This window comes from Neovison vison, chromosome 2 (genome assembly GCF_020171115.1).
Source record: "Neovison vison isolate M4711 chromosome 2, ASM_NN_V1, whole genome shotgun sequence".
Lineage (NCBI taxonomy): Eukaryota > Metazoa > Chordata > Mammalia > Carnivora > Mustelidae > Neogale > Neogale vison.
Window position 1 is genome coordinate 186022028 of NC_058092.1, and position 12168 is coordinate 186034195.

The 12168-nt window shown below is 45.0% G+C and overlaps 1 protein-coding gene across 3 annotated transcripts in view; it reads right to left on the reverse strand.

The window, feature by feature from the left end:
• Positions 1-101: 101 nt before the first annotated feature.
• The window catches only part of ASCC1 (activating signal cointegrator 1 complex subunit 1), a 109866-nt gene continuing 97799 nt past the window's right edge, over positions 102-12168 (reverse strand). For 2 of the 3 annotated variants that reach the window (XM_044239737.1, XM_044239736.1), the window contains exons 10-11: positions 10570-10728; positions 10245-10384 (exon numbers count right to left, since the gene is read on the reverse strand). In XM_044239737.1, coding sequence (XP_044095672.1) covers positions 10612-10728 — 117 coding nt within the window. In that variant the 3' untranslated portion in view covers positions 10245-10384; positions 10570-10611. Of the gene's footprint in view, positions 150-10244; positions 10385-10569; positions 10729-12168 lie in introns of those variants that run through there. The other variant, XM_044239739.1, reaches the window with a different exon arrangement.

Here is a 12168-nt window from a genome sequence, read left to right on the forward strand (position 1 = left end):
CGCGGCTGAAATGTGACCTGGTTAGGAGATGCACTTGTCTGAAAAAGCCCAGCGCTGGACGCGGAGAGGGAGAGAGAATCAGAGAGGCTGCGCCAGCAGGGGCCGTGTCTGTAACTGTAGCATCAGCATCACGTTTGACATCATCATACCTGGTTTAAAAAAAAAAAAAAACAAAAAAAAAAAAACCGAAAACGGGGGAAAAAAAAAGAGGGGGTAGATTTCAAAGGGAAGCGCTAGATGAGAGCGCCAAACGCCAACCAACCGCAACAGAACCCAGCCCAGCCCAGCACTTAGGGAGTTGCAAACCAAGGAATCCAAATCCTGAGATGTCCCTGCTCTCTCTCCATGGGCGGAGGGCAAGAAAAAGGGCCCAGGGTCTCCCCAGGGAAGATGGGAGTGGGGAGGACACAAATCTCTTCAGTTACAAAGCCAGTAGGCGCAGGTGTCTAAAAAGGAATTTGGCCACAGACGCCCTTTCTGTCTCCCCTTGCCGGCCACCCGGAGGGGCCTGTGCCACAGCCCTGACAGCTGGCTTCCTGGGAGTTATGGCTCTGACAGTAATGGGTGGCTTCGTTAAGACAAAAGCCATTGAACAACTGGCTGCCTCCGAACTATTGCTCCCCAGCCCCACATGCTTTTTTCCAGGCAAGGCCGAAGCCCTGAATGGCTGGTAAGAGAGGCAGATGTCCTCCTCCCCAAGCAGCTGTTGCAGGGCTTCACCCCTTTTGTTAGCCCTTTCTAGGGCAACCCTAAAAGGCAAACGTCTGACCAGCTCATCTGCCTTGGAGCTGCACGTTTGGAAAAGGCGCATTTGTTCTGCTTTTGACTTCAACTTGTTTGTAATAAGCCACTGGGGAAGGGGGTTGGAGGGGAGGCTGGTTTTGTCTGAGGTGTTGAGGTTTTTGTTAAAACTGTGACCCTTATTATTGCCTGTGAAAATCATTATCGTTGACATCCCAGCTGGGAAGGCTGGAAGCTGGGCAGTCCCAGGATCAGAGCAGAAACGGGGTGAGGTTTACATTACAAATAAATGGAAGAGGAAACATGGAGAAACTGACAGGACAAAATATAATGAACTCTTGGGACCCAAGCCCTAGATTGTGTTTTTATAAAAAGACTTGGTTGCTGTAGTCTTAAAAATAAAAAAATAAAAAAAAAATCAAAGGCAATGAAAAACACGATCTTAATCGCTAGGAAAAAACACAGGTTAGAAGGTTCATAGTCACTCTGAATCTGGCTTGCCTGGGAATTCTGACTGCATCAATAGCTTGGCCTGGGGTCCCCTTAGGAAAACAGAAAACAATAGCTCCTTTTCCGTGTTTTCTTTTTCCTTTGCTGTTGGATTTAGAGGTGGTGCTGCAGGGCGGCTCTGGCTGTTGATGTCCTGGTCTCCCAGTAAGTAACAGCAGCCTTGCCAGGTTGTGTAGCAACACTATAATGGGAGAGCAGTTTCTTGTCAGATAGAGGGGGGTGGAAGCCCACTTACCTGCTGTGTTATTCGGCAGGTTCCCTAATCTATTTTCTATCTGTAAAAACAATATCATCTATCTCAGAAGAATTCTGTGAAACTCATGCAAAACCATATACTAAGTAGGACAGTGGGCATTTGAAAAATGTTAGTTATTTTCTCATGTCAAGAAGAGAAGGCTCTGATGCCCCATGGTTCTCAAGATGTCCTGAAATTTGCCATCTTTTCCCACCATCTCAATCCTAGTCTTAGCAGAGCTCACTGTGTATGTCCAAGGCACTGAGGAAGTAGATTCTAGACGTAGCTCTCCCATTCCAGTGCTATCTTATAAAGTCCCTGTCTTCTAGAATTACCAAAGTTGCCCAATAGTTTGGACAGGCACTGACAAGATGCCCATCAATAAGACAATAGAGGTTTACAGACTTTTTAAAAAAAGATTTTATTTATTCATTTGACAGAGATCACAAGTAGGCAGAGAGGTAGGCAGAGAGGTAGGGGGGAAGCAGGCTCCCCGCCAAGCAGAGAGCCCAATGCAGGGCTCAATCCCAGGACCCCGGGATCATGACCTGAGCCGAAGGCAGAGGCTTTAACCCACTGAGCCACCCAGGTGCCCCGATGCTTCCAGACTTTTGAAGGTCAAAATGTTTCCCACACTCCTGGGCAGCTCCTCCAGTGGGACTGGTCTTCTGCAACACCTTCAAGGTGGGTCAGCTGATTTACGCCAGAAGCAAATCAACAAGAGTCCAGGACTGTTAGTTAAGTCCAACAGCAAAGCCAATTTAGGGGAGAGATCCAATTTTCCAGATGACAGGTAAAAGAGTTGTAGAAAATGGACAGTAAGCACGTATAAAGAAGAAAAGGTTTTCCTAACCTTTGAAAGAATTCCTAGGTTGACCTTTATAAGTGAATGGGCCCAAAAGCTGCTGGGTGTATTTGTTAAGTGGTATATATGTATTATGCATTTTTTTCTATTTGTATTTAGTATCTAGCAATACAAAATGGAGGGACCTTAGTTTCTAAATAAGAGACTTAAATTTAACATCTTTAAAACCATGAAATCTCATTTCTGGATGATCTCACAAGCATTAAAAAAAAATGCACAGAGATGCTCAATCCAGAATTGTTTATAATAGCCAAACCTGGAAACCAACTCATTGTCTGTTAGTCAGAGACCAGCGAGTTAATATAACATACATACACACAATGAACTATTGCAAAGATATTAAAACTCGTGGAGATCTGCATCTGTTCACAACTAAGGTAACCCACTACGTATTCCTGGATGAGAAATGCTTGTTATACAAGATCATGTGTAATACGATCCCATCTGGAAGAAGTACAGTAGGGCACAGTAGTTGTCAAGCTTTCTCATCTCGGGGGTCCTTTACACTAAAAAATTATTGAGGACTCCTACCAACTTTTATTTCTATGAGACATATAGACATAGATATCATCTATTATACTTGAAAATAAAACTCAGCCTGCCCCTAAATTTTGCTGTGAACTAAAACTGTTCTTAAATCTTTAAAGAGTCTCTTAAAAAGTGAAAAAATGTTTTAAAATAGCAATAAGGAAACCATTACATATTAACAAAATAATATGTTTTATGAAACACAGCTATATTCCCCCTCCCAAAAAATGTCCCCAAGCAAGGGGACATTGATTTACATTTAATGTCTGGTTCAAAAGAAGACAGGCATATTAGCTTCTGCATTAAAACAAGGATATTAGGGGCACCTGGGTGGTTTAGTCGTTAAGCGTCAGCCTTCTGCTCAGGGCATAATGCCAGGGTCCTGGGATCGAGTCCCACATTGGGCTTCCCACTCAATGGGAAGTCTGCTTCTCCCTCTCTCACTCCCCTTACTTGTGTTCCCCTCTCGCTGTGTCTCTATCAAATAAATAAATAAAATATTTTTTAAAAATAACAAGTATACTAGTTTGTTAGGACGGTCATAACAAAATACCACAAACTGGGGGTGGCTTCAACAACAGAAGTTTATTTTCTCCAAGTCCTGGAGATGGGAAGTCCAAGATTAACGTGTTGCTAGGTTTGCTTTCTCCTGAGATCTTTCTTCCTGGCTTGCAGGTGGCTGCCTTCTTGCTGGGCCATATATGGTCATTCCCCTATTCACGCACATGTCTGATGCTTTTTTTCTTTTGATTGTCAAACACCCCTTTATTGAAGTATTTTCCTTTCTAGTCCTTAACCAGACATTTCACCACACCACTGCTGATGTCACGAAGGCAGCATTCATCCACACTGCAGCCCACGGATCAGGGCAGAGGCAGAAGGAACTACCTCAGTCTGAGCCCGTCTGCCCTGGATGGTCAGTTTCACCAAAATCCTCAGACCCTTCCAATCACCAGGTGCCTTGGTGATGTCATCACCAACCTTCTTAGAAGAAAGACGGGTGGGGGCGGGGGGGAATCTCAGAGGCCAGGGGTCTGAAGTATTCCTAAAAGCCTCAGCCTCATTTTTACCTGATCACCTCTTTAAAGGCCCCATCTCCAAACACAGTCACATTCTGAGCTACTGGGGGCGGGGTGGGGAGGTTTAGGGCTTCAGCATATGAATTCTTAGGGATATAATTCAGCTTGTAACAGCAGATAAAACTGAAAATAGCTAGTAAGAGCACAACAGAAATACTAAGAGCAAACTGAGTTAATGTCTAAAAACATATTACTTATAAACCTGCCAACTTATAAAATTCTAGAAAACACAAAAACATATGAGCACATATTCCATTAACCATCACAGTGATGATGTCACCATGTCACATAGCCACTGGAAAACTCCACTGTATACTCACGAGAGAATGAGAGTGAAAAAAACATAGATCTTAGTTTTGTTTTTTTTTTTAAGATTTTATTTATTTATTTGAGAGAGAGAATAAGAGAGGAGAGGTCAGAGGGAGAAGCAGACACTCTGCTGAGCAGGGAGCCCAGTGGGGACTCAAACCCGTGACTCCAGGATTATGACTTGAGCTGAAGGCTGTTGCTTAACCAACTGAGCCACCCAGGCACCAAATCTTAGTATTTAAAAAGAAAAAACAAAACAGTGTGGACCTCACACATAGCCCTAAAACGTTGCCAGGGATTCCCAGGAGTCCAGAGACCACATTTGAAGAACTGGTGGTATAAACTGTTATGACCTCAGGCAAATCTCTTAACCTCCTTATGCCCCAGTCTATAAAATGAGGGTAATGATAATACCAACTTAAGTAGGCTGTTGTAAAGATTAATAAGTTAATACTCAGGGCGCCTGGGTGGCTCAGTTGGTTAAGTGGCTGATTTCAGCTCAGGTTATGACCTCAGGGTCCTGGGATCGAGCCCCGCTTCAGGCTCCTTGCTCAGCGAAGGGTGGGGGCGGTGGATCCACTTGAGATTCTCTCTCTCTACCCTCCTTCCCCCCACTGCTTGCAAGTGATCTCTCAAATAAATGAAATCTTAAAAAAAAAATAAGTTAATACACAAATTACAAATGTGAGCATTCTGCAAATATTAGCTGTTATTTGTGAGACATTATGTAACAATTTTTTTTTTTTAAGATTTTATTCATTCACTCGACAGAGAGAGATCACAAGCAGGCAGAGAGGCAGGCAGAGAGAGAGGAAGGGAAGCAGGCCCCCTGCTGAGCAGAGAGCCCGATGTGGGACTCGATCCCAGGACCCTGAGACCATGACCCGAGCCGAAGGCAGTGGCTTAACCCACTTAGCCACCCAGGCGCCCATTATGTAACAATTTGATATGATATGTGCTCAAAGCACAGGGAGTAGTAACCTCTGGATGATGAAATCTGTTTTTTCTTTTCCTTTTTTTTTTTTTTTAAAGATTTTTATTTATTTATTTGACAGACAGAGATCACAATAGGCAGAGAGACAGGCAGAGAGAGAGGAGGAAGCAGGCTCCCTGCTGAGCAGAGAGCCCGATATGGGGCTTGATCCCAGGACTCTGGGATCATGACCTGAGCTGAAGGCAGAGGCTTTAACCCACTGAGCCACCCAGGTGCCCCTCTTTTTTCTTTTTTTAAAGAATTTATTTATTTATTTGACAGAGAGAGATCACAAGTAGGCAGAGGCAGACAGAGAGAGAGAGGAGGAAGCAGGCTCCCCACTGAACAGACAGCCCAATGTATGACTTGATCCCAGGACCCTGAGATCATGACCTGAGCCGAAGGCAAAGGCTTAAGCCACTGAGCCACCCAGGCGCCCCTGAAATCTGTTTTTAAACCACCATCTACACTGAAGTATAAAATACACACTGAAAAGAGCACAAAGCCTAAAGGGTACAGCTGATGACCTGCCACAAGGTGAGTGTATGTGATGTCCTGTTTAAAAGAACACTTTAGGGCGCCTGGGTGGCTCAGTGGGTTAAGCCTCTGCCTTTGGCTCAGCTCATGGTATCAGGGTCCTGGGATAGAGGCCTACATTGGGCTCTCTGCTCAGCAGGGAGCCTGCTTCCCAGCCACCCCGCCGCCGCTCCCCGCCGGCCTGCTTTTCTGCCTACATGTGATCTCTGTCAAATACATTTTTAAAATCTTAAAAAAAAAAGGGGGAACATTTTATTAACAACAAGAAAGCTATCAATAAAAACAGCCCCGACGGCAGCCCATCCTCTCGTCTGTGGTGTCCTGGAGTATCCAGGTTCCCTGGAGGCATCAAGGGAGCATCTGAGAGGTGTTCCTCCCTCAGCACCCTGGTGCTGTGGGGTTCCCTTCCACTCCAGGGGGAGCGCACGGCGCAGGAGTGAATCAGAACAAGTTTTGGGTTTTTACGAAGCTGAATTCTCAGCAGTGTCCACTCTAATAAATTCTGCAGCTCACTTAAACATAACCACCACAAAAAGTGACTTCCACATGTTTCCACCATGGCTATGGAGTTTGTCCGGGACTAACTCCTTGTGTCCCCTCCCCAAAAATCAAGATTATTCTCCCGTGATGAAGTCTCTTCTGTAACAACACAGATCGTGTGTGATAACTGCCGTGAGAGACGGTTTTCCCTCCTGCTCTTCAAGGATCTGATGGTGAAGTCAGTGTCTCAAAAAACTGCCTGAGAATGATGGGAGCTGCGATTTAATTTTATTCTAGTGCAGCCCGGCTAGCTCAGTCGGTAGAGCATGAGTCTCTTTTTTTTTTTTTTTTTTAAAGATTTTATTTATTTATTTGTCAGAGAGAGAGAGAGAGAGAGAGAGAGCGAGCACAGGCAGAGAGGCAGGCAGAGTCAGAGGGAGAGGCAGGCTCCCTGCAGGGCAAGGAGGCCAACGTGGGGACTCGATCCCAGGACGCTGGGATCATGACCTGAGCCGAAGGCAGCTGCTTAACCAACTAAGCCACCCAGGCGTCCCGAGCATGAGACTCTTAATTTTATTCTAGTGCAGAATGAATTGCTACGTGATATTATTAGAGGAGATTTGTTTATAAAAACAAGTAGCAAATCTTCCAACATGTACCCCACTACAAGTTGGCAGGAGGGGATCCCGAATCTTGGAAAATTACAACTTACAAGGTTCTAGGAAACAGAAAAATACCGAAGTACATGCTTCATTAACCATTAGAGAGAAGATGTCGCTAAGTCATGTAGCCTCTGGAAAAATCCATTGTAGAGTCGTGAGAGAAGGAGAGTGAAAAAGGTAAATTACTTGTGAAAAATTACTTAGTAATACAATAGGTCCTTAAATGCAGAATTTAGGATTTGGGGGATGCCTGGTTAGCTCAGTGGGTTAAGCCTCTGCCTTCGGCTCAGGTCATGATCTCAGGGTTCTGGGATCGAACCCCACGTCGGGCTCCCTGCTTGGTGGAGAGCCCACTTCTCCCTCTCCCTCTGCCTGCCTCTCTGCCTACTTGTGATCTCTCTATCAAATAAATAAAATCTTTAAAAAAAAAAAGAATTTAGGATATACAAGGTTACATCTTCCAAAGATAAAACTTAAAAAAAAAAAAAGATTTACTGGAAACACAGGTCATACATCTCTGACATTGAAAATAAGACATTTCTACTTCCTGGGGGCCAAGGCTGCTGGGCGGCAGGTGTCGGAAAGAAACCAATAGAAGAGAAGTGCTGGGATGAGATGAGGACACCAAGCTCCACTTTTCAGTATGATCCCTTGGAGCACTCCTTCTCACGTGCCATCTAACCTCTGGCAGTAAACGAGGTAAAACCTCAAATAAAAATAAAAAATGAACGTTCCTAGAAGAAAGCATCTGGGGGAGAAACCACCTGCAGGCACTCCTATGTAAGCTCCAGATGAATGATACAGCGATGCTAGGGCGTCCATGAGGGCAGCATGGTGTCCCAACACGCCCCGACAAAGGGGGTCAAGCTAAAACTGTGCGATAATACTAGAGAAAAACACAGTAGCTTTGGTATATGTGCTGCCGAAGCGAGCACAAACACAGTGGCTTTGGAAATTCATTAATTCACCAATGATCTGTGCAGTCACACTGAGGAACAAATCCAAGGCGGCCTTAATGCACAGGGTTCAGAAGGAGACTTCTCAAACGGAGAGAATCAAAGTGAGAGTAAGGAATGAAGGGAAGACAAAGAGGGGACATGGAGGAAGAGGGATGTGAAAAGGAGGAGATGAGGGTGAGCCTGAGGCCGGAGCTCCCCAGAAGAGCACGTGGCAGGACTGATGGGTCAGGGAAGCTGTGCTGCAAGCCCCCTCCACCCAACAGTCCCCGGCAAGAAAGAAGGAGCTTCTGCAGCTGCCCTTGTCCCAGGGAACCCCACATCCTCCTGCCCCTATCCTCACTGTTTCTACTGCTGCTGCCTTGAAGGAAATATAAAAGAGCCATGATGCCATAATGCCATCAGGGGCGTGGGAAGCCTGGAGGGTAGGGGAAGGTAAGGAATGGGAACCTAACACACATAAAAGGGTGCCAAGTTCAGAAGAGGACAGACCAAAGTAAAAGATAAAAACTTCCAGTTATTTTGCTAAAGATAAAATTCTGAGCAGTAAAGGAACTAACAGCAGAATCGCAAAGAGATCCCTCTACACCCATGTTCACTGAGCACTACATCCACAACAGCCAAGGGATCAAGGAACCCAAGAGCCCAGTCGTGGCTGAAGAGATAAACCAAATGCGGTGTGCATGTACAGAGGAATATCATTCGGCCTTTTTAAAAGGGAGGGAATCCTGACAAGTGCTACAATATGGATAAACCTTGAGGATGTTTTGCTGAAGTGCAGTAAGCCAGTCACAAAAAGACAAATACTGTATGATCCTACTTCCATGGGGTATCCAAAGTAATCAAATTCATAGAGAAAATAGAAGGGTGGTTGCCAGGGACCTGGGGGAGAAGGAAATGGAGAGTTGTTAAATGGGTATAGTTTCAGATTTGCAAGATGGAAAGTTCTGGAGATGTTTCAGAACAATGAAAATGATGAGGGAGCACGAGGCTGGCCTAAAACAAAGCAAAAGCTGGCGCCTTGCACCCGCCTTGCACCCTCCTTCCATCCGCTCCCCCTCAGTCATATGTGTAGCATCCCTCAGGCAGCCCTGACTGCCATGAACAATAAGCAAATAGTTAACTTGCAGAGCTCACAATCCTGCGACACAGGAGTCTCCCTTGGCTTGCAATGTCCTAAAACTCACTAACAAAGATGATTGATAGCAGGATTGCGACATCCCACCAAAAAGTCTCCCAACTATTTAATGTTAATGGCTGGTCTAAAGACAACATTGATCAAGCTGCAAGGGCAAGGCCTCAGGTAGGCCCTCTTTAGCATATGAAAACTCCATTGAAACCTTCCTTCCCCTCCCCTTCCCCCAACCGCAGGATACATAACTTGCCATCCCTCACAACCGGGGGCAGCAGCTCTTCCTGCCCACGGGTCCTATCCCCGTGCTTTAATAAACCACCATCTTGCACCAAAGATGTCTCAAGAATTCTTTCTTGGTCATCGGCTCCGGACCTCAGCCCACCGAACCTTACCTAGGTTCTAGAACTTCTTTAAGAAGACACGTAACAGTGCAGAACTGGACAGTAACAAATGGTTAAAATGGTAAACCATATGTTGTGTGGTTTTTGCCATATTAAAAAAGATCTTCTGGGTCGTGATTAAAATTTAAGGTACAGGGGAACCTGGGTGGCCCAACTAGTTAAGCATCTGCCTTTGGCTCAGGTCGTGATCCTGGGGTCCTGGGATTGAGCCCTGCATCAGGCTCGCTGCTCAGCAGCGAGTCTGTTTCTCCCTCTCCCACTCCCCCTGCCTGTGTTCCCTTTCTTGCTGTCTCTCTTTCTGTCCAACAAATAAATAAAATCTTAAAAAAAAAAAAAAAGTTAAGGTACAGGGACACCAGGGTAGCTCAGTGGATTAAGTGTCCGACTTCTGATTTCATCTCAGGTTATGATCTCAGGGTCGTTGAGACTGGACTTCATGCTCAGTGCAGAGTCTACTCGGGTTTTCTCTCTCCCTATCCCTCTGTCTCTGCTCTGCTCGCTTTCTCTCTAAAAAAATAAAATCTTCAGGGCACCTGGGTGGCTCAGTGGGTTAAGCCTCTGCCTTTGGCTCAGGTAATGATCCCAGGGTCCTGGGATCGAGCCCCGCATTGGGCTCTCTGTTCCGTGGGGAGCCTGCTTCCCCTTTCTCTCTCTCTCTGCCTACTTGTGATCTCTCTTGGTCAAGTAAACAAATCAAATCTTTTAAAAAAATAAAATAAATAAAATCTTTAAAAAAAAAGTTTAGTTCTAAAGGGAAGTAAAAATCAAACCTTCTAAGAACTGCAGACATTTGATTTAGGTGGAGAGAATAACAAAACCAGTCTTTAATTCTCTTTTAAAGTAAAGTACTACTATGAAAGAGTTTAATAGCTGAGGCAAAATCCATAGGTGTATAAGAAATAACGTGAATCTCAGCTCCAATGGGCTTGAGATGTACATTTCCAGAGGAGAGCTTCAGAAAGAAAGGCAGACCCTGTGAAAGATGAACAAGCCACGGGTTACACTACCTTGTGCCCACAGCCACCTTAACTGACAGTTTGAGGACTGGGGACAACCATGAGAGACCATGGTTTGTGCGGGGAGCCACCCATGGAAGTCACCATCCAAATTTCTCCCTCCCTCTTCAGTAATTCAAACAGAGGTATTTTCCCTCAGTACCCGGTGAGGATGTTCAACTTCTAGCACTTCCCAAGATCCACCTCAGGAGAAGTCAATTTGCCCACATGAAGCGTAGTTTCCAAAGCTGTCTACTGTGAACCTCTGAGAGATGTGAATTGAATTGAGCTTCAGGGTACCAAAGTAGAAGTTCTCAAAGAGCTGAAAAGAAAGAATACAAACCCACAATGAATATCCAAAGGAAACTACAGATGAAAATAGCAGCCATTAGATTCTCTTGTAAAAACACTACAACAATCCCAACAAACCTCTCGTGCTTTTTTTCAGTGTTTGTTCTGAAAAATGATCCTGGAGAGAAGGGACAGGAGTGGGAGAGGGAAGAGAAGAGAAGCTCTTCTCTCCGGTGCATTTTAAAACCTCCACTGATGGGGACGCCTGGGTGGCTCAGTTGGTTGAGCAGCTGCCTTCGGCTTAGGTCATGATCCCAGCGTCCTGTGATCGAGTCCCACATCGGGCTCCTTGCTCGGCGGGGAGCCTGCTCCTCCCTCTGACTCTGCCTGCCATTCTGTCTGCCTGTGCTTGCTCTCTCCCCCTCTTTCTCTCTGATAAATTAAAAAAAAAAAAAAAAATCTTTAAAACCTCCACTGATGAAAGACACTACGGAAAGAGGGCTGAAAGGTCAATTCCAAAATTTATCTACTAAGCACCCATGACCAAGAACTTGTAACAAACATCCTGGGGCTACATTCTGAGTCACAGCACCTAACAAAGCTGCTTGATGACTTTCAGTTCCTGACTCTACAGCGTCAGTATTTTGTTACAGACAGCACAAAATCTGATTGCATTCCTCTACCTAGTCAACAACTTGTAGTAGAAGCACCCATTAAAATAAATAGAAGATAAGGTTCCTAACCCACCAGTGATTCTGCCAACCCCAAGAGGAATCCAGAACATTCAGGCATACCAAACAGCCTTCTACTGGATGATATCACACATGCAAATGATAATATTTATCAAAAAACCTTTTACTCAACTTGGACTGAAGCCAGCATCCTAAAGTAAACGCTCTTTACTACAATTCTTTACTTTAAAAACTTTCAAGTGTGTCAGAAGGAGGAATGAGCTACACTCTTGACAGGGACCTGCCCTCGTGATTAGCACATTTATAAGGCAGAATCCAAAATGACATCAGGGCGCATCTCAGATGGGCGCCTGGGTGACTCAGTTGGTCAGGCATCTGCCTTCAGTTCAGGTCATGATCCCAGGGTCCTGGGATCGAGTCCTGATTCGGACTCCTTGCTCAGAAGGGAGTCTGCTTTTCCCTCTCCCTCTGCCTGCCACTCTCCCTGCTTGTACTTTCTGTCAAATAAATAAATAAAATCTTTAAAAAAAAACCAAACTCATCTCAGAAAGTTAACTGCTTAGATAACGGTGTTGAAGTGTAAAGTCGAAGTGTTAGGATGCAAGAACTGCTGTTTCTTAAAATGTCAGTAAAATCCCAAGAAAGCCAGCCTTTCCATACACATACCCAAGAAAATCTTGGGTGGAATCTAGGGTGGGCCCTTTGCACAAAAGCAAGTGACTGTGTCTACACTTATTTTTGCACAAGCTCCATAGCCATGGACTTCAGCCACTGTCGCC